A 24,631-nucleotide genomic window follows, 5' to 3' on the forward strand; every position below is an offset into this window, starting at 1 on the left:
CGGGGCGGGCGGGAGCGGCCGCGCGGCAGGAGGCCGCGGTTTAACGGGCTGCGGTGCGCACGTCGCCTCCGGCCGGGCCCTGCCCCGTTTTAAGGGGGCCCGGCAGTGCCCGCGCCCTCCCGGCGGCGCCCCGTGCCCCGTTCCTGGCTCCCGGGGGGTCCCACCCCGCTCTCCCGGCGCTCCCGGTCCCGCTTCTCCCCACGCGGACCCAATGGGGCACATACCCGGCACGGCCCTGCCAGGGTGGGAAATGGGCCCCGCTCTTTGTGCTGTAGCCAAGAGCAGTCTGGACGGACGGGAGATTCCCCATTGCTGTGGGTGTTCGTTGGCCGCCGGCTAATAGGGTGGTGAATCCTAGGTGAATCCTACGCTCCCTGAGCCGAATTCCTCGTTTTATCCCGCACGCTGGTTTCATTGCAGGCAGAGCACGGTAACGGCAGCAGTGCGGGCGGCTGGTCCCAAGCCGCGCATGGAGGATGTTCCTGGGCTGCTCTTGGTGTCGCTGGCGCTGCAGGGGTTTCTGTCCGGCTGCTTCAGCCCATACCACACATGAGGTGGTTCGATAACAGTTACCCGATTCTCTCTAGACTCTGAGTGAGGAGACAGCGTCAAACCTGGGCTCTGAGCTGCCCTACCCCTGTCAGAAATAGCTGGGAGGCTTTGGGTGCGCGCTGGCCCTTCTGTAGCTAGTCTGGAGTGCAGAACGGGGCCAGGCAACGGGGCTGAGGTTGTCTGCCCCGCGGCTGGGTCCTGGTGTCCTCGGCCCGCGGTGGCCGTGGGCAGCTCTGCTCCAGCCCTGCGGAGCTCCCCGGTGAGTGTGTCCGGGCCGGCCCGTGGGCCAGGGCTGCCTGCTCTCGCTGGGTATCACACTGCTGTCTTACAGGGGAGGACACCGAGGTGCAGAGGGGTTAAATGTGTTACTCGGCCTATGTGAATATAGAGTGAATGGGGGTCAAATGTGGTGATGTGAGGCAAGGACGTAATAAAAGCAGAGGGAGCCCCATATTAGAGCGTGTTGTGCTGGAGTGTTGGTCTTGCACATTGCTCGCTCATCAAGGAGCCAAAGTAATTGCGTTCTGCAGTCAAATGAGGATGGACTTGTATTCCTTCCTTGTGGTATCAAGGTTTAATTTGCCCCGCATGGCCCAAATTGCACTGTCCGTCCTCTGGAAGCACTGAACTGAATTTGCCATCGCTGGGGTTTGGAGTTGCAGGTGTGAATATGAGAGATGGGGGTGACAACTGAATGTTGTTCCACGGCATGCACAGCTCATCCCCAGATAACCTTGCAACTGCACATACGAACCAGCCTGGCTAAAATTAAAACTGCTTCTTAAAGCCGCTGTCTGATGTTGCCTGAAGCTTTTTTGTTCGGTTTATTTTTGCAAGGTCACTGAGACAGAAGAGTGCATTCTCGAAGCATATTGGCCTGGAGCCTTTCATGTAGATGCATTCATTTAACATTTGGGACAGCCTCCCTCTCCCTAGTCGCTTCAATTTTATTCCATTGTTTTCTGTCTCTTTCTATTCCTGTCCCTTTTGCTTGTTTGTTTTTTTTTTTTTTCCCTTTTCTTTTTTTTTTTTTTTTTTTAACCTTAGAAGCCCTCAAATCAGTAACAGATCCCCACCTTCATGCGCAGGGAGAAAACCCATCATTTTTAACATCAGAACACACCATCATCATTAGCTTCACCATTCGTTCATCATCAGCCGTCCCCGGCTGAGCGGGCTCTGTCACTTCAGCTGTTTCCCAGGGAGCTCCGTCCCTCAGCAGCCTCTCCCGGTGCCCGGCCGGGCCCGGAGCAGCTGCCGGAGCCCACGGCGCCGGCCGGGGCTCCCGCTCCGTGCGCTGCCACGTGCAGCAGCATGTGCACCTTCAAGCAAAGCCCGTTTCTGCCTCCTCCAGTGGCTTGCAGCGTGATCTTGGACTGTTTATTTCAGATCAGAATATAACCCCCTTTTTCTTTTTTTTTTAATTTGCAGTTTCAAATTGCTGAGAACGTTAAATTCCGGTTCAGAATTTAATGGCTGCGTGAGCAGGCGCTCTGAGAGATGGCCCAGGCACAGTAAGCTGAGCTTCCAATACATGTCCAGAATCAGAAGTCATTTTGAAGATGTAAACCACTATTTAAGGTCTGATAAAGGGCTCCAGTATGTGAATTAGGCACCCACTATCTGGAATAGACCAGGTCACAAAATCAGGCATCTTTCTTCCTATTCAGCAAAAAGAATATGGAAGAATGAGAGCAAAGAGCAGCCAAAAAAGCCTTTTGGCCAAGTGAGAAGCCGCCCGTAAATTTCTCAGCTTCATTTGCACCATTTCTGCAATGGGGATCATTGCAAATACTATATTAATAGATGCATGCTAAAAATCCACAAAATGCCCCCTTTCATACTGTCAGCTATCAAATACAGTAAAACTCTTCCTATACATGAGAGAGCTGTAGGCAGCACAGTTCATTAGCTGCAAGCTGCTGCTAGCAGCAAACAGCTGCTTCCAAGCTAGTTAATTAAACTAGAGCAAAAACTAGAATATTAGTTCAGATCATTGCGGATTCTCCCTTTCCTTTCTGCATTAGGGAGTGCAAGCTGAGCTACAAACCACACCAATTGCCATGAAAAAAAAATTAATACCTCCTTAACTGTGTTACTAAGATGGATTAATTATTCTTTGTTCTGGTCTCTGAAGATAGAGGCTAATTATTATTAATTATGTGTAATTGAAAAGTTGCTTCTCCACAAAGAATCCAGTAGCAGCTAATGAGATTTTGACTTCTGGCCACCTATATGGTACAACGTTCCATAATGTTATAGCAAAACCCACCAAAAACTAAATCCTGGCCTCAGAGAGTTTTAGTGGGTTTCCTGGCTGTGTTTTAGACCATGTTTTTTGGCTGTAACAAGTCTCAAGGCGTGCGGGGGAGATGGAGCTCCACGTTTTGCACAGGGCTCAGCGGCCACTTAGGCGAAAGAAGCATCTGTAAGGAAAGAGGAATCTGCAAAGCTGCTGGCAATTGGTACTGCCACAAGAGTTCTCTTCAATAAGCTTCCAGAAACCTGTCAGAAAATAATTTAAAGAAAAGCAAAGCCACACAGGTAAGCCAAAGGGAAAAAAGTGTATATGTGTGAAACAAAAATCCTGATTTTACGTAGCCAGGGGGAAGCTTTTGCAAGAAATCCCTCCAGTGAGAAGTGCATCCTCTGCAGGGCAGCACAGATGGACGGCAGAGGTATCTGCTGAAGGAGGGAGATGGTGTCGAGCTGTGTGAATTCAAGTGAAAATGAAGGTTTATTGTGATTTTATACAAAGGCAGAACGCTTTAGATAAGGTTGATTGGCCTGAGACTTGACATTTCTGACAGCCCCACAGGTTTGTGATGTTAGTCACAAAACGGCCAAATATTTGGTGCATAACTTCCTTTGACTCAGATGGGAGTCAGGCCCTTTAGATCCATGGACCTTAGTTTCACATTGGCAAAGTGAGGATATTTCCTTTTCTTCAAGGAGAGCTGCGAGTAACTGAAGGAGTTACAACCCAGGCCAGTCTGCGGCTCGGATTGGGTGCCGGGTGCAGCCGCGAGTGCGGATTTGGGGGCAGGAATCCACACAACTGCTGCTGAGCAAATTCGGGCTCTGACAGACTGGCAAAGCCCAACACAAACAGATTTCCAGAGGCAGCCACCGTTACAGATTGAAGGAGACAGAGAGCCCTGGAAGCATCTGACCCGTTTGGGGCAGATTGCTGGGGGGCTGGTTTGCTTTCAACACATTTGCACCTATGTCAGTGTGTAAATACCTGCCGTTTTTTCTAACTAAGCACCCCATGAAGGCAGAAATGGGCTAATAAACGTCTGGTGCGTTTGCTGGGCGGCCTCCCGAGGGCAGGGGAATTCGGGCTGGCCCTTGGGGTGCCCTCTCCCTGCTGCAGGGTCCCGCGCTGCTCTGCAGGGAGGTGGTCTGGGGGCGGCTGACGCGGGACGTGTCCCTGCGGCCCCACGGAACAAACCCTGGAGCACAAGCAGTTGTCGCCCCGTGACCTTCTTTGTCCCCGTTTCATACTTGTGGTGCTTAAAAGATCATGTTCAGCCCGCTGTAACACTAGTGACTTAATTAGAGCTGAATTTGGTCCTGCTGCCTCTGAACATGAGCAGCTTCCATGGAGTCATCTAAAGCATCAGATCTAGTTTCTGCTCTCGCTCGGGCCTCGTGGCATCTGGTTTCATTTTCCATCTTTCCGAGGCGAGCTCACTTTTCCCCACATTGCAGCATCTCCTGCCGTGTGTCAGCGCCCAGGGCTGCTGCATCCCGCCGCCTAGCCCGGCACCGCTGCGGGATGCGGGATGCAGGATGCGGACACGGAGACGCGTCACCGTCGGCAGCGTCACTGCATGTGGCTTGAAACTAGTGTCCTTTCCTGGCTCAGGAACCCTTGCCAGGCCGGGGAGGTTTGTATCTCCCTGCAGGAATTTGGTCCTGCCATTAACTTCTTCCTTCCCTTTCCCCATCGCTACTATGGGGCCAAAATGAAACTCCCTCCACTTTGCTTGTGGAAAGCCGAGGGATGGCCCCTTAGGTGGTAGTTAGGAAGTACGAAGGTGTAGGTCTTCAAAAAGCACAAGACGATGATTTAGAGTGTTTATTGGGTTCCTCTAAAATGTATTTTCAGCTTCAGCTCTTGACATTTTTATGTGTATAGAATTTCTATGTGCATGTGATAGACTAATGAAATCAGTCTAAAATCATTTTATGTAGTTAAGTTACTTAAATCATACCTATTAAACTCTATTCTTTTTGTCTTTTGCTTAGGGGACTTGGAGGTTGCAGGTGTTTCTCTGTAAGCATGAGGAAAGCAAACGTCGTTTGTCTTTTACACGGGATATGTGGCTCTCCTGATATTGCCCTGTAATGAAGTTTGTTCTTCCATAAAACGGCAAGAGTTTGGAGCAGGGATGGGAAGCGCCTGCTCCCATTCCCTCCTGCTGCATGCTGTGCTCCCCAAGAGAAAAATACCACAGTGACAAGCACAGAAAATATTTCATGTCAAGGACCTAAATCTCAAAATGGGTTCCTCAGCCTCGCACCCGCTGTAGCTTTATAGAGGAGCAGATGTTGAGAGGCCGGGATATAAGGAAATGTAGATTAAGTAATGGACTTAAGGCCTTGAGAGGCGAGCAGACTGTCTTTCTGCCTGTCAGGCCCGTGTAACCATGTCACCAAGATCCAGCCTGATGCTTTCTCTATTATTATTATTATTATTCATCAGCTCCTATTCTTAACAGCCCTCAGACTCTTTGGGCTGCGCTGCCGGGGGGATTATCCCACCGCGGGGTGGGCAGGGTCCCTTTGCCGCTCCGGAGGCTCCTTCTCCTGCGCGCCGCGGGATGGGACGCCTGTCATCCCGGCTTGTCCAAGTATGCAGGGCAGGCCTGTCATTCCCGAAAAGCCTTAAATCTGTCATTACGTGGTAATCCTTGCGCAGGAGGCTTCCGAAGAAGAAATTGGTGGAGCCCGCCGAGGGATGGCTCATGCTTCCTTTGCATAATTCCCGCAGCGTAGCTCCCCCTGCTCTCCCTTCGGAAATCATTAATAAGCAATAAGAATATTATATAAGCTGGCATCTTTTTTTAAACCGTGATAATTTCGAATGCTATTATAATTAGGACAAAGATGAGAGTTTGAGCCGGGGGAGGGAATGGAAAAAGGATTAAACTGATCTCCACCATGACGTTAGAAGATTGCTTTGACTGTTAGAGCCTAGTTTGGACAATAATGGGTATACTAGCGACACATGGACGGGGAAATAGAGAATTTATTTAAAAGTATTAATCCCTTTCATCCTGGAATGGTATCTGTGGCCATAAATAGGATCACAGCCTTTTGGACCACCTGTATTGTGATAAACCGGCCCTACGGAAGCAGCCTGCGAAGCGATACCTGCTTGTGCTGCATCCCGGTGTCTATCGGCTCGGCGCGGAGTTGGACCAAGTGGACGAAAGCTGCTCTGTTGCTGCGGGTGACGGTGAGCTGGGGTGCTCCATCCCAACGTGGTGCTATGGTATGGCCAGAGCCTCGGCCTCGCGAGTCACGGCTCGAGCCGCCACTCATCGGAGCTGATATTTTCATGGAGCAGGGTTAGCATCGGGCAGGATTCGCTGGCGAAGGAAAGCCAAGCGAAAGGATGGTTAATAGATGTAACTAATAGGGGCCGCTTTCTTTTGCATGCGGAAGATTTTAAAAGTCACTTGTCAAAACCGCTTTGCCTCCAAGTCTGCAGCAGCCTTCGGATAGGAGCCCGCTCCTGATGTTCCCCCTCACTCACATGCGCGAACACGGGCGGGCGGGCGGGAGGAGGCAGCTGCACTGACACACTACGGGGTTTGCAGGAACACGGTGGCAATTCAGCGCAACGATTAAAAGATTGCAAACATTTATTAATAGCCTTGCTGCTGCAGCAGCTTTGCCAGAGCAGCCTGGCTTCCTCGGGGATGCGCTTGCCTCCTGCCCGTTCCCTCCCAGCACTTTGGAGACTGGAGAGCCAGTTCTGGGCTCAATTTAAATTTAAAGCTATAGAGGCATACAGGGCTGTGCATCACGTTAGTTCCTACCAAGGGGTAAAAAATCCCAATCTTCAACGTGAGGGAGAAACAAACGGAAGATGTGCAAAGCAAAAAGAAAGATTTTCCCCTCTCAGCTATTGCTTGGCCTTTCTTCCCCATCCTGTGCTCCCCTGCAGTTTTCTCCTTGCCCTCTCTCCCACTCCTTTCCCTTGGGATGGAGTGATGTCTTTTTCCAGCACGTGTGCACACTTCAGGTGTGTGTCTGATATCTTTTTAGTTTTGTGCAATGGTATCAGTGATAGACAGGTACAAACACGGTGTTGGAGAAGATCCACTGGAAATCCTGCGGAGCAACTGGACTCCTGAAGTCAGGAGCAAAAATCAGTTCCCTTGGCCCTCTCCTGACTGGGCCTTTGTCCTTCAGATTTTGTTTCCCCTTTAACACAGGAGAAGGAGAGGGGCAAATGTTCCAAGAGAAAAAAAGAGGAATATGAAGGAAGGTGCACTTGGATGAACAAGAAATCACCTTTTCCCGGTCCTGCTGATGAGCGGTGAGCACTGGAGAGGCGATGGGCAGTTCTGCTCGGAGTGCCTCGCATCTGGGAGATTTTTATCCCGCAGAGCAGATGAGAGTGACTGACTGGTGCAAGTTTGCAACAGGCAGATATCTCTCCTACGCAGATGGAGACCTCCTCCATATTCCCATCTACAGTGGAATAATCAGTTTCTCGCACACTTTTTTAGCTGGGCCCTGGATCTGAGACAAATTGAAATGTCTGGATGGTCTAAAAAGAATATTTTTTTTCCCTCTAAGCAACAATAACAGCAGATAGAGCCGCTTGCACCCCTGCAGCTGTCCTGGATCACTGGCTCATGGGGTGGGATGGCAGCACGTCTCGGCCGTGGCCGTTCCTGCACAGCGCGGCCGAGGCTGCAAGTGCCGCGGGCAGCGGCGGCCCCGCTACCTGGGCTGCCTTATTGGGACCTGCACGGGATGTTTCGTGCATACGTGCACGCAATCCGTCCGTATCGCTCGGGAGTTATTTAAAAATGCCACTGCATAATCACTGCCTCTCTGCTTAACGCTGTGGAACGGGCAGAGGGAAAGGGAAGTGGATCCAGGGAGTCAGAAGGGAGGAAGAGTGTTGAAGGATTTGGAGGAGAAGGGAGAAGGTGAGCTGAATCGTGCGAGTCCTGCATTATCTGATGGCCTTCATCTGTGGTTTTTCTGTGTTGTAGGGTGCTCCGAGTGCATTTGCCTCTTTCTGAACTGTTTCTCCTATTACTTGAAGTCTACAGTTAACGTATTTCCTCCTCCATTTTTCTAGGGCTGTGTCCATTTTGGAACTAGACTAGCAGGAATGTGTTTCTAGCACAAAGAGATGGAGCCTATGGAAAAGGCTTGATTAGCTCTGTAGCTTTCTGTGCTGTGCACGGCATGACCTCAGAACACACAGCCTAAGCGATAGGTGTAGCCCCCGCAGAAACCTTCCTCACTTGGGATATCTAAAGTCTGTATAAAGTCCTAGAAAGGCTGTTGGGCAGCTTCCATGGCCTTAAAACACACTGCTTTTCTGGGGAATAAGTATAACACCTTGAGCAATTCTGGTTGGAGTTTCCACTCGTAGTTTTAGTTGGTGCCATGAATGCATTTGGGTTAATTGCTCCCTCCTCTTTCTTCATTTAGGAGCTGCAGTAGCCAAGGGGTGACCTCAGTCAGCATGAAACAGACGTGGATGTCAGAGCGGTGCCTGGTCTCAGGTGAGAAGAGATAGAGATAAGATCCCACAAACACTCGTTCAACAGGAAAAACGACTTGCAGAGATATTTTCTTTCATTTCTTTTTTTTTTTTTTTTTCTGAGAATGCAAGAGGCCAGGACAGGAAACAGCAGCTAAGTAACTAGCTGCTTGGTCAAGGTTCTCATTCGTTCCTGGCAGTAGCTTTTATTTACATTGTTTTCAGTATCTTTAATTTCCAAGTTTGATGTATGCAATAACAAAAGGACTCAAGAACCTTACAGCTTTAGGACGATTAAGACACCTATTAGTGGAATTAGATTGGGTTTTCCATACCCTGAAACGCCATTTGGGATGAACTGGCCTTTACAAATACTTAACAGAAGAGACCTTTCTTTCAGAATATCTGCTACTCTCACCACAACCTTAGCCCTCATTGAGGCTCTTGTCTCACATACACCTTACTGGGATGCTGTTACTACCCTATTTGTTTGGCTTATTAATAGAAAATGCTTTTCTCTTTCTCTATGAAATTGTATTTCCTAGATATAGAAGCCACCATCCTCTCTATTGAGCAGTAATCAGACTAGAGCCTCTGCTGTTGGCATTTCCTCTCTGTGTTAGGCTACGTGCTCCTTCCAGGTACATTGGCCATATCTCTACAAGTGGAATCCTGTGGCTACAGGTTAGTGAAGAATTTGCTTTCTTACATATTGAGGTATCTCCCTGTGTCCTGCATCTTGGCCACTGTATCTGCGCTTGAGCAGCAAGGAGCAGGCCTACAGTTATGGCTGGAATAAACTGCACTGAGATCGAAATGCAACGAAGGACCAAAGTTTTACGTTTCTCAATGCATAAATAGAGCAGGACAGTGAACATTTTAAAGATTTAAAATATAATTTACTTAATTAGACAATTAAAAGAAATCCTGGACTGTTAAGAAATTAACCAAATGGCAGAAGTTCCCACATTCTGTCTTTCTCCCATCATTATAGGACCACCAGAGCTTGAGATCAGCGGTGAGGGATTGACCATTTCCTTTCTTAGCCATCACACAACACTGGAGCTGGAGAGAGCGCTCGGGAATAGCCCAGCAACACGCTTGAGATGCAGTTAGTTGTGGCTGCACAATCCTTGTAAAGCCCAGATGTCCCAGTGGGGCTATGGAGTAGGGTGGCCAGTAGCAATGGGGCTAATTTTTTTCCCTAAAAGGGTAAGATTTGGAAATGAGAGAAGGGGAGGTGAGCCTGTCTGTTCTGCATAGTGAGAGGCAAGCAGGGGAGGATCTTCATTTTTTTTTTTCCACAGAAATGGGAACAAGCTAAGAGAAAATCAAAATTACTTTACATCTTTTAGAAGACAGAAAAGAAGTAATGATGAGAAAAGTGGGAGGAGAGGTCCTAAATGCTAACACAAAAGAGAATTGTCCCTTCTAGGTGCTCTGTGCTAATAAATAACTCTCTAGGCGTTGAGAAGAAAGGTAGAAAGGAGGATGGAGGATTTTCAAGTTTCTGGTTCCTGAATAAATGCCTTCTATTTAAAGAAAAAGAAATCTCTTCAGAGATAAAATATTCCCAGTCAACATGAATGTAGAACAGTCTGAATGATGAAGTTGCACATGATGAATTTGTAAAATTTGGAAGTCTGTTAGTTTTCAAACTCTATCAGAACAAAGTCATTAACATTGAACAGAAGATACTTGGTTGATTTGATGAAGAATTAAAAAGCGGAGGGAAAAATGGCAGGGCAGCTAATGTAAAACTGCGTCATCCCCCTGCCTCCATCAAGACAACGTTGTCACACCTTGCTAGTGGAATCCTGCCAGCCACTGACATCATTTTGCATCACAGCATGGCCCGTAAGCACATTACCTTTTCCATCACCCAGCGTAGCACCAGGCATGGCTTGCAGAGCAGGAGCTGCCCATATTGCCGGGGAACGCTGCTGCTTTCTGTGCTGCCGAGCACTGAGAACCTGAGGGAGTTGAAGAACATAGCTCTGCTTTTGTGTGGGTCCTCATCATCCTTGCCACTTTTTTACTGCTATTAATAGCTGTGTGTGGTTTTTCTTTCTCTTTCAGGATGATACTTGCAGAGGTTTGGCTGCTGCTGAACTATGTATGATATTGGTGCTGTCCACTGTTGCTTTCTCACACGGTACTTGACTGAGCCACCGGTCACAGCCAGCCAACTTGTCTATGGAAAACAAACAAGGATCACGTTGGTCGCGTTATCATAAACTCTCCGTGTGAAAGGAGTGCAGCACCATAAGATCTGCCCCCTCCCCATCTCCAGATCTAGCATTTTATAGCAGTGATACTGGCTTCCAGATCCTGCCTGTGTCATGAGATCAGCTTTCTAATCTCTTCCTCACCTGCTATTATTTTCCTTCCTTTTAACTCAGGACTTATTTAAATTCTCTTTTTTTTTTTTCCACCATTTCCCAACCCCTCAAATCCCTGCTGATGACAAGGAATTGGCTACACTACGGATATCTCATATCTTGGCATGGACTTGTAATTCACCAGCTTACATGGGTGTTTATCTTAAAGTTCACCAAACATCCATCCTTACTGCCCGAGGGACAAAGGGTCCTGGGGTAGGAGACGATTCAGTAGGGCCCCATTTGCAAGCCAAGAATCCCTTTTCTACTAGAATCCCTTTTCTCCAGACACCTCACATCCAGGCAAGGCCGAGAAATCCCAGGGAAATCCCTCTGCACTCCCGCAACAGGTTAGGAAAGAGCTGTCACTGCCTCCGTGCACTGTGCAGCTTAGAAGGGGACACGAGTCCTGGGTGGATTGCTCTGCCAGCAGAATAAGCAAATTTAAATCTGGGATTTCTTGTTTCATCTCATTCATTCTCATGAAATTACTCATTCAGCAGTAACTTCATCTGCTTTCCTTGCAGGGCACCCAGAGGTGCACCGTGTAGTGAGAGGACAATAGTAGTAGTCAACACTACAATAGTAGTAGGGAGAGGACAATATCCCAGGTCGTTCATTGCTGGTGGCCCATTCACAGAATCACAGAATGTTCAAGGTTGGAAGGGAGACCTTCCTTCCAACCCAACTCCAACCCAGCTGGCTCCTTTGGGCCCAGCTCACTCAGTCTCTCCTCGTACGAGAGATGCTCCATTCCCTTCATCATCTTTGTCACTCTATTCGCTGGCCATATGTTGCCAGATCTTGGAAAAGAGAAGCTCTTTGGTGAATGAGAGAGGATTTGGAAGGCGTTTGGGCCTCACCCTAACAAGCCATGGTGGGATGAGGAGCCACGGCCAGTGAGGGATGGACGAGGGGACAGGCAGAGTGGACCCAAGGGCCGCGGCTGTTGCCACGTGCTCTGGATGGACACTACGTTGTTCCAGAGGGGCACTACGTTATTCCCGGCGTGCCACGGCGTTCGGGTGCTTGTGAATAACGAGCAGAGCCAGTCTGTCCGGCGTGCCTGTCCCCCAAGGCCGCTGCCCTTTGCGAGGGAACGGCGCGTCCCGTGGCGTTTGGCAGCCGCGCTCCCAACCTGACGCAGGCGGCTTGGGGGGGCCGGAGCCGCCGGGAATGACTCATTCCGCCTCGGTGGCTCCGCGAGGAGCTGCAGGGAGAAGGTATTTTTAACCAGGCCTTTCAGGTTCAGTGCAGCAGCGTCTTCGGCGGGAGGAGGGGGGCGGCCGGCGATGGCTGAAGAGCTTTTGCTTTACAGATTACCCCCTCATTGCCCCCAGACCTGGCCCCTTTCCCAGCCTTTTACCCGGCTCTCCGGGTCCTCAGCTCCCAGATTAAGATGCTGCCGATCACTCTTCATTTCTCCGGAGCCGACCGTCAGTGTCATCAGGGCGAACAGGCTCGTTCTGCTCTAGTTAGCGGGCTCGAGCTGGCTGCTGCCGCGCGCTGACCCGTGCCCGTGGCACGAGCACCTCGCCTCTTCTCTTTGCCTGCCCGCGTTTGCCCCTGACTTGGCATCAGGACGAGCTCTTTTCACGGGTGTTCTCAAACAGCCGCGCTGCCAGCAGCTCCCACCTAACCCTCCCGGGGTTTCTCTTGTATAGGAGTTAGCGCTGTAATTTGTAAATGTGTAGTTGTTTTGCTTCTGATCTTTCCATGCGCTCCTTTCCTCGCTAGGTGCTTCAGTGACTCCGTATGTAAAACGGAGATAATGATACCCCCTGGGTTAAGCACAGTGTGATCTGCAGCTATAAAACACCGCCTAAGTGGTAGTATTATTGCCACAGAACAATAGGAAATCATATTGCACAACGGTGGAGGACAGCGTGTGTAGAAGAAAATATTTACTATGAACATATGCCGCTTTGTATTGAGGTAACTATGGCCCTTATCTCGAAGCACATTAGCATTTATCAGACTTATTGAACGTTATGTTAAACTCGACTTATTCAGGTTGTCTGTTCTGCGGAATGGCTTTTGAATTCAAAGCCACATGGGATCAGGGATCCTGCAGCGTGAGCGGTTACCCAGTTCTCCCTCCGTGTGCTAAAAACCATGGAGCAATCAGAGGGCTCCTGTCGTTCTGCAGGCTCCTGCCCTTAGGTTAAATGCTTCATATTGGTCTCTTCATCTTGTTCTCTTCTCCTTCCTTCATATCCCTACTGCTGCCATTGGCGTTTCACGGTGTGTAACCGGTGCACAGTTTGATGAATATAAAGTCCCAGCTCCTCCTTAAGGCACTTAGACCTGCAGTTTCTTTAGTGTTCTCTCTTCTGGCAGTCCTGCATCCCTACGCGATGGACCCTGTGCCATACTGGCCTTTTTTACAGTGTATTGTGTTTATAATTTTCCTGCAGATGCTGTACTATGAATAATTCACTGGTCTTCGCTTTTGGCAGTTTACTGAGGGGAGAATCTATCCTGCATGAAACCAAACAGTGCTGAGAGGATCATTTCCTTCCCTGAGCCCGGTTATAGGGCTGAGAGGACTTGTAAATGCGAGCTGCTCCTCGTAGCCTTTCCCCACTATTCTGGGTGGTAGCTGCCTGCTGCACAGTAGCCCCCAGTGCCCCAAGCTGCTGCCTTCTCTTCCTGAATCCGAGTTTCATTTTGAGAAACACTCATCTTGAGGAAACGGGCTGTATTTTAGGCACGTGGACGGTCCTCTCTGTTTTTTTTGAGCAGTGAAAGAAGGTGGGTCATGGCTGCGAATACGGCGTCAGCTCTGCTCCCTGTTTCCTTCTTCAGCAAAATTTCAGGGTTGATCAAATGGTACCCAGGGCTGTTGGTTTATCCTTCCAGCAGCTGCCTGTTCCCCGTCCCCCGTGGTGCCGCAGGGAGCTCCTGGAAGCGCGGGATGCAGACCCTGGAGCGGGATCCCAATGAGGGGCCCTCTCCGGCCACGGATCCCACCTTGGCCACCGGATCCCAGAGCAGCGAGGGCCGGGAGCGGAACCAGGAGGACGTGCACTCGTCAGAGACTAAAAGGGATTTACCTCCCTGCGCTTCCAATTGCTTGTTTTGTATCTGGGGAAAATCCCTTTTGACAGCCCAGGCAGAGAGCTTCTAATTCCTGTCTCCGGCTCATTTTTCACTTCAATCCCTCAGCGAAAGGATTTTAATGCTTGATGGATTCAAACAAAATTATTTCTGTTCCTGTGGCTTTGCAGAAGCCTCCAGGGGGTGTGAGTGTGTGTGTGCGGAGAGACGGGGCTTGTTTTCGCCGCGCTCCGCTGAGCCTCCTCGCCAAGGGGAATGTGCTGCATTCCTTCCCTTCGGACCTTCCTGCTGCTGGTCCCTCCTGTGCCGGCCCCTCGCTCTGGGCTCGCAGTGGAGCCCACCGTAGATCTGCTCTTCCTGGGGCTAATTGATGCCGTGTTCCAGATCAGGGTCCTGCTGCACATGGGAGAACAGATAACACGGATTTGCTTCCAGGAGGAGCACTTGGACGGGAATAACGGGGGGAAAACTTGTGTCTTGTCCAGCTCTAGCTGGGAAGGAGACCCCAGCAATCAGCAGCCATCCATGGTAAAGGCTGCTGTTATTCTAATGGAGAAATATTGCTTCTTATTCAATTTCCAGACGCTCCTACCAGCGGAAATCACTGCAGGGAGCAGGGCAAGGGCTCTGCTTGCATAATATTCAGGAATCAGCCCAGATTTGGCTCACGTTGCCACCGTGTGTTTCCGCTAAACCTCTTCCACAGGGCTCTTGGCTCTGGGAAGCAAAACTGTGTAAGGGCCCAATACCCCGTCTTTGTGTCCAAGCCAAAACGTTATCGGAATAAAAGTTAACAAAGCCAGAGTTCTGTGATCCATGGCTTTGAATGGATCACATAATACTTAAAATGGGTATGTTAAGAATCACCACTAATCTCTGAAGGTTTTACAGAGTTGCTCGGAGCTGGGGATGTCTCTCGGTGTGCAGAAGTGCTGTTGTTGAGGGTGTCACGCTCAGCTGGGGATGCCGTGTCCAGCCTACGTGGGTTCCTGTACTCTGCCTGTTACGAGGCTGACACTTGCTCAGGCAAAGAACTCGGCTCCCGGGGCTGGCAACGCGCTGTCTGCTGGTGTCTGTCTCCAAGGACACCCCGCGGTGCCCACAACCCCACGTGAACACCCCTTTATAACGGGCGACGGGCACCGTGTGCACCGCACCGTGGTCACAGGGCCAGCAGAGCCAGGGGACTCCGAGATGCTGCCTCTTACTCTCTTCTGGTTTACACATCTTCATGTTTTTTCAAATTCCCAGTTCCTTTAATTTCACCTCTTTTTCATTACAGGTTTCGTAATTCTCTGTTTTGCTTTGGTTAAGTGCACTCTCTACAGACGAGAAACCCTATTTTATTAGTGTGGTTTTCTAATTTGTTGCATCAGAAACTATTAGCTTACATCATAAAGTCAAAATTATATACAAATTTTATCTTGAAGTTCTAGCTGTAAATACATTAATAGCATTTCAGGAGTGACTTACTTCATTTAGTAAGTGTGTTCTTGCTTGTAATTGTATATTTATCTCACCCTTGACAATAATCCCCAAACTTTGGAGACGAGGATGGTAATTTGAAGTGTTAATGAACTTGGGAACGTTGCTAATAAAACCACAGAAGTCCTTTTGCTAGGGGAGGAAGCTGATTTACGGACCAGTGGATCCTGTCTAGCCTGAAAGCTTCAGCTAATTATCACTCCAATGACACAAGCAAGTCCCTTTTAGAATATCTTCACATTGTAAAAAAAAAATGACTTCTAGGTGACATTTTCCAAAGGTGCAATACGTAACTGACCTGGGCTTGTTAAACAAGAAGAAAAAAGGGAATTCTTTAATTTTCTACCTAGTCTTTCTGCTGGAAAACGTAGAGATTTTGGAGTGGCAGTATCTGGTTAGATAACCCTGTGCATTGTCACTACAGCAAGGAAGTAGACAGAAATAGTTGCAATAATGTGGAGTTCTGTACTCTGTCCTTGCAGTCACTCTTCTGGATTACTTGTGCTGTAACAATAACTAATAATGTTTATTAATATTTTGATTGAATGTCTTTCCAAGTCCCCAGCGCTCCATTTGACAAAGGTGTGAGCTGTGAATCCAGCTGGATACCAGTCGGATTAACTTGCTACAGATCAAATTATCTCATGCATATTAACATATGACTGTACCTTTTTTTTTTTAAAACAGCATTTCACTATAATTACAGTTCTTTGACAATAACAATTATATTAATGCTGTTTCCCGCCACGTTGTTGGATTGAGGAGAGTGGAGGCTGGGAGTTATCTGCAGTGGCAGGACAGAGCGTCAGTGCCCCAGAGAAAGGATCCTGACATTTTCTTCTCTTTCACTCACTATCTTTTGAAGTTAGTTGGTGATTCCGAGACCACTAACACTTTCCACCATGGAAAAAGGGGTGACGTGGCTGGGTTCTTTCAGCTGGAAAACCATTATCAAACCTCTCTTTGATTTTCACGTTCTAATAACCTTCCCATGTGCCACTCAAGCCTAAGCCCTGCCATGCCTTTGGCACAAGAATAATATTTTTTGCTTCTACTCTTACGTATTTTTTCACTCTCCTATTTACTCAGCAATCTAGTCTCTATAGACCTTTAAAGATATCAAGTTCATCAGTATAATCTCTACATTTTGCCTTCACTTGCTATTTTTTTGTTGCACATTGGGTAGTTTTTGGCATCGTACTGACTCGTGTGCCATTGCCCAGCTTAATAAATGTTTTCTCACATTTCATTCAAATGAAAACGAAAGGAAAATGAAAACCATTCCGATGTTTTGTTTCCTTTCGAGCGGGTTGCATATTAATTTACTGCTGTAGCCCTGAGCTTTCCTGCTCTGAGCCGTCTACCTGCGCTAGCAGGGCGGTCAACTCAGTGCTGTGCATCCTGCTGCTTGCAACGTTTGCAAAGCTGCCCGGGCCGTGACCTTCCTTGCATCTTCTCCCATATGCTGCTTATTTTCGTGGTCCGTCCTGCTTGTCAAAGCGTGTTTGTGATTTTACGTGATTTTGTGTTTGGGCTTAATATGCCCTTCTGTCTCCCGTCTCTTTCTTGCTGTATTTTGTGGTTTTGTTCCATTTGTGGCTGTTCACACGTACCCCCGGAGTGGATGATGACCACAAATTGGCGCTTTGACCTTCAATCAGTCTGGAAATTTGGGGAGAGGAAGAAACAATTCACTAAAAAGAGGCCAGGCCATAATTCAAATGTACAGCAAAAATCTTGAGGCACCCTGGGAGAGATCCCTTAAAAATCTTTGGAAAGGGAAAGAGTCGGCCAGTCACACGCATTGCCAGGGTTGCACTTTCCTTTCTTACATTCACCTAAAAACCCATAAGCGACGCTCATTTTTAACATGGAGCGCAACATCTCATAGTTTACCCTTTCTCAATAAGTTTTCACTGCCTGAATTGACTGAAACCTCCTAAGCATTTCAAGCGCATCGAGATTAAGTATTAGGAATAATAAAGCTGCCTTCTGGTTGTCTGCCTGCTCGCTGCCGTGTCCATGGCTGGAACATGCTCCAGGCTGGGCTCTTGCAGTAAAAAGCAGGAAAATGGTCTGTTTTCCTCAAGTCTTCCCCCAAGTAGCCTGCTCCAAAGTAAGGAGTATAAGGTGCATATTCCAAATGCAGTCGCTGCTGTTTACCTGATTGCAGCACCTAATGAAATCATATTGGTGGAGAACAGAGTGGAGGCCGTCGGAGTAGCTGATCCCAGGAGATGGGCAGGCAAATGAGCTGGGCTCTTAAAGGAAAGACCCTTTGGGGCACTGCCTTGAGGAGAATATTTTTGAAAATTAAAAGAAGTCAGAAAATGAATGGAATCACCCCCATGTGCGTTACCCGGCCCTGTGCCCGTGAGCGCCGGGGTCGCTCGCTGCCAGGGCAGGGACGTGGCGAGCCGAAGGGCAGCGAAGGACAAGGACAGCGAGCGCCGCTTCCCTCCTCACGGTCTCCCCGGAAAGCCAGGACCGAAGCCGGGACTGCTGCAGGGCGTAAATGAGCGGATGCTCTTCCCGCTTCGCAGGGAAGCACCGCAGGGCACGCAGCTCCATCCCGGCTGTCTGGCCCATTGCGGATCACAATTTCCCCCAAAGTTTCTGCTACTCTTTTTAGGGGTTCTGCAGATCTTCTCGCCTCCCTCCGCGCGCTGTTTGCTCCAGATCCCTTCCTGCTTTGACGGCAGCCTGGGCGAGGGCTGCGACGCCGTGTGCGTTTGCCAGCCCCGTGCACAGCTCTAATCCTTCTAATAGCTGCAGGTTTTCAGTTTAAGGCTTTTATTCATATTCCATCTTAATTGTCAAGCACTTCAGCAGTATCCAAAAGCCTGTCTTACACAACATCCTTATCCATACTTGAGTCCTTCAGAGCCCGATGTCAGGAAGAAGCTCTCTCTGATCTGCCTCGTCTGTCAGCAATCCTTGTACCTCCAGTGGCACAAAGCCGTTAAAAATTTACCATCTATTTCGAGTGTTTAAGTGCAGGCGCCGTGTATTTTTAAACATCCAGCTTTATTAGGAGGAGTATGACTTGCTGTCACGTACAGATTTAAGTGATGTAATTAGCAGAGCTTCCCATCTTCTAGGAGATCTCGTAGGCAGATCTAAATCATCTGGAAAGTGAAAGGCGCTCTAGGAAATAGTTAAGACAGTTCAGGCAGTGTCGGAGCTGCTAAAATCCTATTATGTGTTAGGTCGTCTGAGCTGGGGTCAGAGTGAGGAGCAGGAAAGTAAGGGGGTTGGGAAAGGGGTGGGAGAGGCCGGGAACGGGTCTTGCCGCAGCCGTCCTGCAGCGGCACCGAGCAGAGAAGGGAGAGGCCCTTCTGCTAATCCATAATGCGCCTTTGTGAGATGTGCTGCTTAGATTTTAATTCGTTGCAGATGATCATCCTCTTTCCTATTATACTGCTTCGGTTATTTCGGGCAGCTGCCAGCTCCGCCAGCGCCTGTGCGTCTCAGTGAGGAGTGGAAGCGAGCTGTAAAACCAGCAAACTGGCGTGTTTAGAGCATGAGCCTTCCTGTCCGTCCGTCCTAAGGAGGTTTTGAACAAGAGGTGGGTTCAGCTCAGACACAGCGTTGAGCCTGAGCGAAGCCCGGAGCGTCATCGAGCCTTCCTGGGAAACAGATGCAGGAAGCAAACAGGTTTGATGAATTTGTTAATAGGCAGATAAAGGAGAGATGTGAACCTGGGTGCCCAGTGGCAGGTATGAGCCTCACCTTAACTCCCCCCTGGAAAAGGACATAGGGCCTCTGCATCTGCCCTATACATTGAGCAGTCACGTGCAGAACCTCTTTGCTGCAGCTCCCATGTCTGCTGCCTGGACAGCTTTTTAGGAGCTTTTTTTCTGCTTTGTATCTAAATAGGAAATCTGAACTCCAAAGACTTCACAATGACTTTGGAAAGCAGGTGTTACCATCTCCACGTTGCATGGGAAGAAACTAAGGCCCTGAGCAACAAAACCCACCTTTCCTGCAGGTTCTTTCTCTTTATGGTGAGGGAAGATGGCAGAACTAAGCAGTGATTCAAACAAAATCCCAGGCAATCCGGGTGGTCATTAGCTCCCTGTTTGACACCAGCTCTCTGCTTATACACCAGTATATGTTACCTCCCTGCAAATTGGGAAGAGGATTTTTGCCATTGCACTGACTTTGGGTCCATCCCTTTAATTTGCTGAGATGAAAAATGGTCCAATGATTGTATTTCCATGCAAAAATTAAATCATTTGTAATACATTAGACAAAACTACTCATTCTACATGAAATAATTTGATCCTTTAGGAAGTGTCACCTTTACTAAAATGAAGTGGAAATGCTTCTCTAGACATTTAAGACACATATCCACATATATCTATTATATAGATATCTATATATCTGTTCCCTAGATATTTAGATATTTATCTAAGTATCTGGTGAAAATTACTAAAAAGCTGCAGTATTCAATACCATTTTATAATTCCATTAATGAGATGTTTCTAGATCAACTGCCAAGATGCAGCATCCCTCTGAAACAGGGCACAAGAAGCATTCTGCAGTTCACTTACTTGGAGACCTGACAAATGACTTTGCCTGAAATTAAAGGCGGTGTGTGGGGCAGAATGCAACCACTCAAGTATGCTCATTATTTATGCAGCTTATTTAATTATTCTGGACATCAAGACTTAAAATCTTGCATAAAAAAATATAATTAAAAGCAGATGCTGGGTTACGGCTCCTCGGTGCCCGTGTGAAGATGCTGGTGCCGGCGATGCCCGGCCGCGCGGCAGGAGCCTCTTCAGGCAGTCACTGGGGTTTTGAGGCAGCTCGGCTACAGAAACACCGTATTTATCCTTCCCTGGCATCCCACCCTTGACCCTCTTCGCTTGTGTGCCTATGAGGGCCGTAATTTTTCATTTGCAAGAGAGTATTGGCTGCTAATTGAGACCTGGGCAGGCCTATTTTGCAGCTCATACATTTCCTTGCTGCCTGCTGGCCCGACGTGCCTCTCTCCGCAGAGCTGCCTTCCACCAGAACCTTGCCGGTTCCGTTGCCATTATCAGCGCTCATTAGCTAAAATATCTGAACCAGAGCGAGAGCAGCTGCCCTGGAGATAACGAGTGATTCACTCGCGCCGATCCCCGGTGAATTGGGCCTCGCTGCATTTGCTTCGCACTCGGGGCTGTTTGTTGTATAACGGAGTTCCTGTTGTGTAACTGAAGCCGCCTCAGGATGGGAGCTCGCGCCGTAGCCGGTGCTAGGGAAAGGGCAGCGGATGGACGGGAGCAACTGCTTTTATCCTGGTTTTACGGGCAGGACTAAAGCGATGTGAGGATTGGTCTGTCGGCATTTCGACCTCTGTTAACATGCATTTGAATTATACCTTTGAAAGAAACTGTTTCCTATAAGAAACACAAGATGTTTCTGCACAGTAGAGCAGCTGCAGAGCAGGCTTCTGGGCAGCAGCGAGCAAAGCAATTTCCTTGGTCTTGTCCTAAAACAGGGCTTTGCTTCAAACCCAGACCGCAAGTGCTCAGCTCTCCCTGATGCTCTCACTGAAGCTCTCTCTTCCCCTCCTTCTCCCTCAAGCTCATTATTTGGCAGGTTTGCGGGGGGGTTGTGGGTTTTTTTGCCCATATTTGGCAAAGATAAATAGGTTGTTAATCAGCAAGAAAAAAGTCGGCTCTGTACCTGACAGTCAGGGGACCTTTTACACGGGGTGAAGAGTCCACCTGTGTCTGAAGGAGGCCGTAACCCTGGCTCATACATCAGAAAGCTGGAGCACACTCGGCCTCATACTTATTTTATTGCATCTGCAGAACACCTACATGGGCTGACAAAAAGATTTGCTCTTACCCTGGAGTCCCTTGAGAACAACAAGTTAGAAGGTAACTCAATTTTTTCTCCTGCAACTCCTCCAGGACGGGTTGCTGGTCTCGATTCCAGTCCACGAGAGGCGGCCACGTGGAGCAATCCTTTACGTTATTGTTTGATGCCTTGATGCCGTCGGGCACGGAGCGGCAGCAGCGCCGCCGCCAGAGCCGTGTCCGTCTCCCTGCAGGGATTTTCAGAGGAGTTTTTCCCAGCGCTCAGGGATGTCCACGCGGGGAGACTGGCACGTGCGAGCGGAGGTTTCGCAGCAGGTACCGGAGGGTGATGCTCGGCACTGTAGAACCTGGGCGAATGGAGCCTCGCTGCCTCCGAAGGGGCTGGGAGCAGGAGGCAGCGAGGAGGGAGTCTGGGAAAACTGGACTTTGTGCGGAGCTTGGAAGAGGGAAGGCTGCGTTTCTTCCCAGGAGTCTGGCTGAGGGCAGCCCTTACAGCTCAGGGAGCTCAGCCCATCCGTCTCCTTGGGTAGAAGTTTCCTTTGTATCTTCACTGTGAGGGTGCCAGAGCCCTGGCACAGGCTGCCCAGGGAGGTTGTGGAATCTCCTTCTCTGGAGAACTTCCAAACCCGCCTTGATGCTGCCCTGTGCCCCATGCTCTGGGTGTCCCTGCTGGAGCAGGGGGCTGGACTGGATGATCTCTAGAGGTCCCTTCCAACCTCAGCCACTCTGGGATTCTGTGGGATTCTGTGATTCTTTCACATTACTTGGTTGGAAGAGCTCAGGAGGGGCTTGGGCATCATCTCAGCGTGGAGCTCGCTCTCCTGCTCTGACAGCACCGGGCTGGGAGCAGCCAGAGGTCGGTGCCCTCATCCACAGAGCAACAAGCAGGAGGGCTTGTTGCTTCCCTCTGGAAACCTTCCCGCCTTCCTTGTGAGGACTGCTCTGACCTTTTCCCTGCCCCGCTATGCCTGGTGGGCAGAGCTTGGTCTTGTTTCTGGTGAGTCCCAAGCTATCAGTATACACAGGCAGCTTCGCCTTGCTTCCCTGCCCGTTTTCTTCTCCACTTCATCTTTCCCAGCCATCTCGAGTTTCTCCAGGAAAATCCCCTTTTCCCTGTGGTCCTTCCCTCCTGGGTGCCGTTAACTTCCCCGCCGTTGCTCCTCCTCCTCCTCTCCCATTCCCAAGGCGGGTGCTCCCGTGGCCTTTCCCCCTTCCATGACCCGCAGGCACGAAGGGCAGCTCTGGGCGCCTGGGCATGCGGGGGGCCGCGGGCGCGGGGATTACGGCCGCAGCGATAATGCCTCTGTAATGCTGCCGGGATTACTGCTCTCCCGCCGAGCAAGACCTGAGAGCAGGACCAGCCCTCAGGCAGGCAGGATCCCCAGCTGTCCGCCTGTTTCCAAGCTCTGGAGGAGGACCGGCCAAATACAGTTTGCCAGAAGAACAATATTTGGCATCTCTATGAGCGCTGGAACAGGCCGTGTCTCTACAACCCTTTAACAGGGGTGGGGAGAGAACGAAGGGATGGGAAAGGCTGCAAGTGAGGGCTGGACGGTCCATCTGCAGTGGTGGGGCAGGTTCCTGATCAGCATCCCGGCTCTTGGGCCAGTCCAGCTTGGATTTTCGCGGCCTTTGGCAGGCTGCGCCACGTGGTTAGTGCACTGCCCTAGGAGCTGCTGTTCTTGCAAGTGCAGTGAGAGCAAAGGGAGAGCCAGAAGTGCCGCAAAACCCCGTGGAGCCCGGCCCTCACCACCAGCAGCTTTCTGGAGACGCACGGCTTTCCCGCGGGCATTTCTCATTCATTCCCAAACCTCTTATCCAGGCAGCTCCCTTTAACTGAGACGCGCTCCCCGGTGCTCAGGGCACACCATTAAACTCTGAACAACAGGTTTTGCTTTTAAATCGCCTCTACAAAAATGAGGGCAAAAAAATATAATCTGTTGAACTCTTACCCCCAAACACCCTTGTTTTGTGCACATTGTGCTGTCTGATACGCTGCTACGGGCAGGCAGGATTCGACACTTGCAGTATTTACAATTACAAGGCAGGATCAGATACCCGCCTCCCGTCGCCCCGGGCTGGTCGCTGCCTCCGGGGAGCCCCTGGCAGGGGAAGGACACGGAGCCCCCCCGGCGCGGCCGGGGCCGAGTCCCACGGCTGCCGGTGGCCGTGTCTGGGGAAGCAGCGAGCACGTTACATAATGTAATCTTTGTGTCTTGAGGATTCTGGCCTGTCCTCTTTTGTGCTGCCAGATGGAGCCGGGGCCCGTCTCTCCCCGGGGAGCTGCCGTGTGCATCTCACAGCTCAGCAGCGCTGGAATTAGGGGCTGCGCGCGGGCACTGCCCTCCTCAGCACGGCCACGCGCCCGCTGCCGTCCCCATGATAATTTGTCCACCACAGGAGATAACACGAAGAACCTCAAAAATTAAATTATCTCAGCTGCTGCCTATTCTGTCACTCTGTTCTGTAACAGGGCCCTGTGCTGTTGCTGCCCCTGCTCCTTATCCTGGTCCCTGAGGTGCCCTCCGAAGGGAGGAATCTGTCTGCACAACGAGTCCCCTCCCGGGAGGGAGGCACCTGCTCCCAAGTCTGCAGCGCGGCGATGATGGAGACAAGGAGCCACCAGGCACCTGTTGACAGCGATACCACCACAGGAACAGGTCCTCAGGAACAGCTCAGCCGTCTCGAGGAGCTCGAGGGCCGCGTTCACCCTGGCTGGGCAGGAATCCCTCACTGCGGTACCGGCAGCGTCTCCAGGAGCATCACTGCATCCCAATGGAGATGCTTCCGGCCAGGCATGGGCACCTGCTCCTTTCCATCTCCGGCTGCCACTGGGCTCCTGGCAGAGCTCCTGGCTCCCTTTAGTGTCCACAACTTCTCTATCAGTGCAGGTGCTAAAGCCAAGGCTCGTGCTCATCGGCCACGCTGCCCCTGGATCACCTTGTGCTTCGGCATCAAACACAGCAGATTCTGCAGGGGACGAAGGAAAGGAAAAGGCTCCTTGGCTGTAACCGGAGCGGGAGCAGCGGGTGTGCAGAGCACAGGCAGAATGCGCCGCGCTCACTGCACGCATGGCCATAGTGCGGGTGCGAGTGGGGACCTGCTGCCGGAGCCCTGTCCCCACCGCAGAGCTCCTCCACGGCAGCCCCTGCCGCGCATCCAGAGCCAGGGTCAGGGTCTATTCCCACCGGAACATGTCCTGAGTGACACCGCTGGCTGTTCCTGTGGTTAAAGAGAAGACTGTTATTAACTTTATAGCCCTGCTATCGCCCCTTAAACAGCCCTCTGCTCGACCCCTGCTTTCTAGATACAAATCTGCTTTCTAGATACAACCCCCTTCATGGTCACAGCACTGTGCCCTAGGAAACCTCGGCGCCGATTTTGGAGGTGGGAGTGAAGCCCCACGGTGCCCTCACACAGAGACCCTCTTGTCCCAAACCCTGGGACACCCCGGCTGGGGGGCAGCTTGGAAGGCTCTGGGTCCTGCCCCGGGTCCTGCCGTGTCCCTCCCCGCTCTCCGGGGCTCCCGCAGGCTCCGCTCTGCCCGCGGGGGCTCCCGGGGCTCGGGCGGGGGGGACGGAGCCCCCGGACGC

General features: G+C 50.3%; 1 protein-coding gene across 1 annotated transcript in view; it reads right to left on the reverse strand.

The window, feature by feature from the left end:
* Nucleotides 1–17,811, reverse strand: part of POP5 (POP5 homolog, ribonuclease P/MRP subunit) — a 19,415-nt gene extending 1,604 nt beyond the window's left edge. Inside the window, exons 1-2 of the mRNA XM_026037439.1 lie at nt 17,689–17,811; nt 15,927–16,006 (exon numbers count right to left, since the gene is read on the reverse strand). Coding sequence (XP_025893224.1) covers nt 15,927–16,006; nt 17,689–17,811 — 203 coding nt within the window. The remainder of the gene's footprint in view (nt 1–15,926; nt 16,007–17,688) is intronic.
* Between the last annotated feature and the right edge of the window lie 6,820 nt (nt 17,812–24,631).

Source organism: Nothoprocta perdicaria, unplaced genomic scaffold (assembly GCF_003342845.1).
Source record: "Nothoprocta perdicaria isolate Ctin4 unplaced genomic scaffold, notPer1 scaffold_2, whole genome shotgun sequence".
In the NCBI taxonomy this organism is placed as follows: domain Eukaryota; kingdom Metazoa; phylum Chordata; class Aves; order Tinamiformes; family Tinamidae; genus Nothoprocta; species Nothoprocta perdicaria.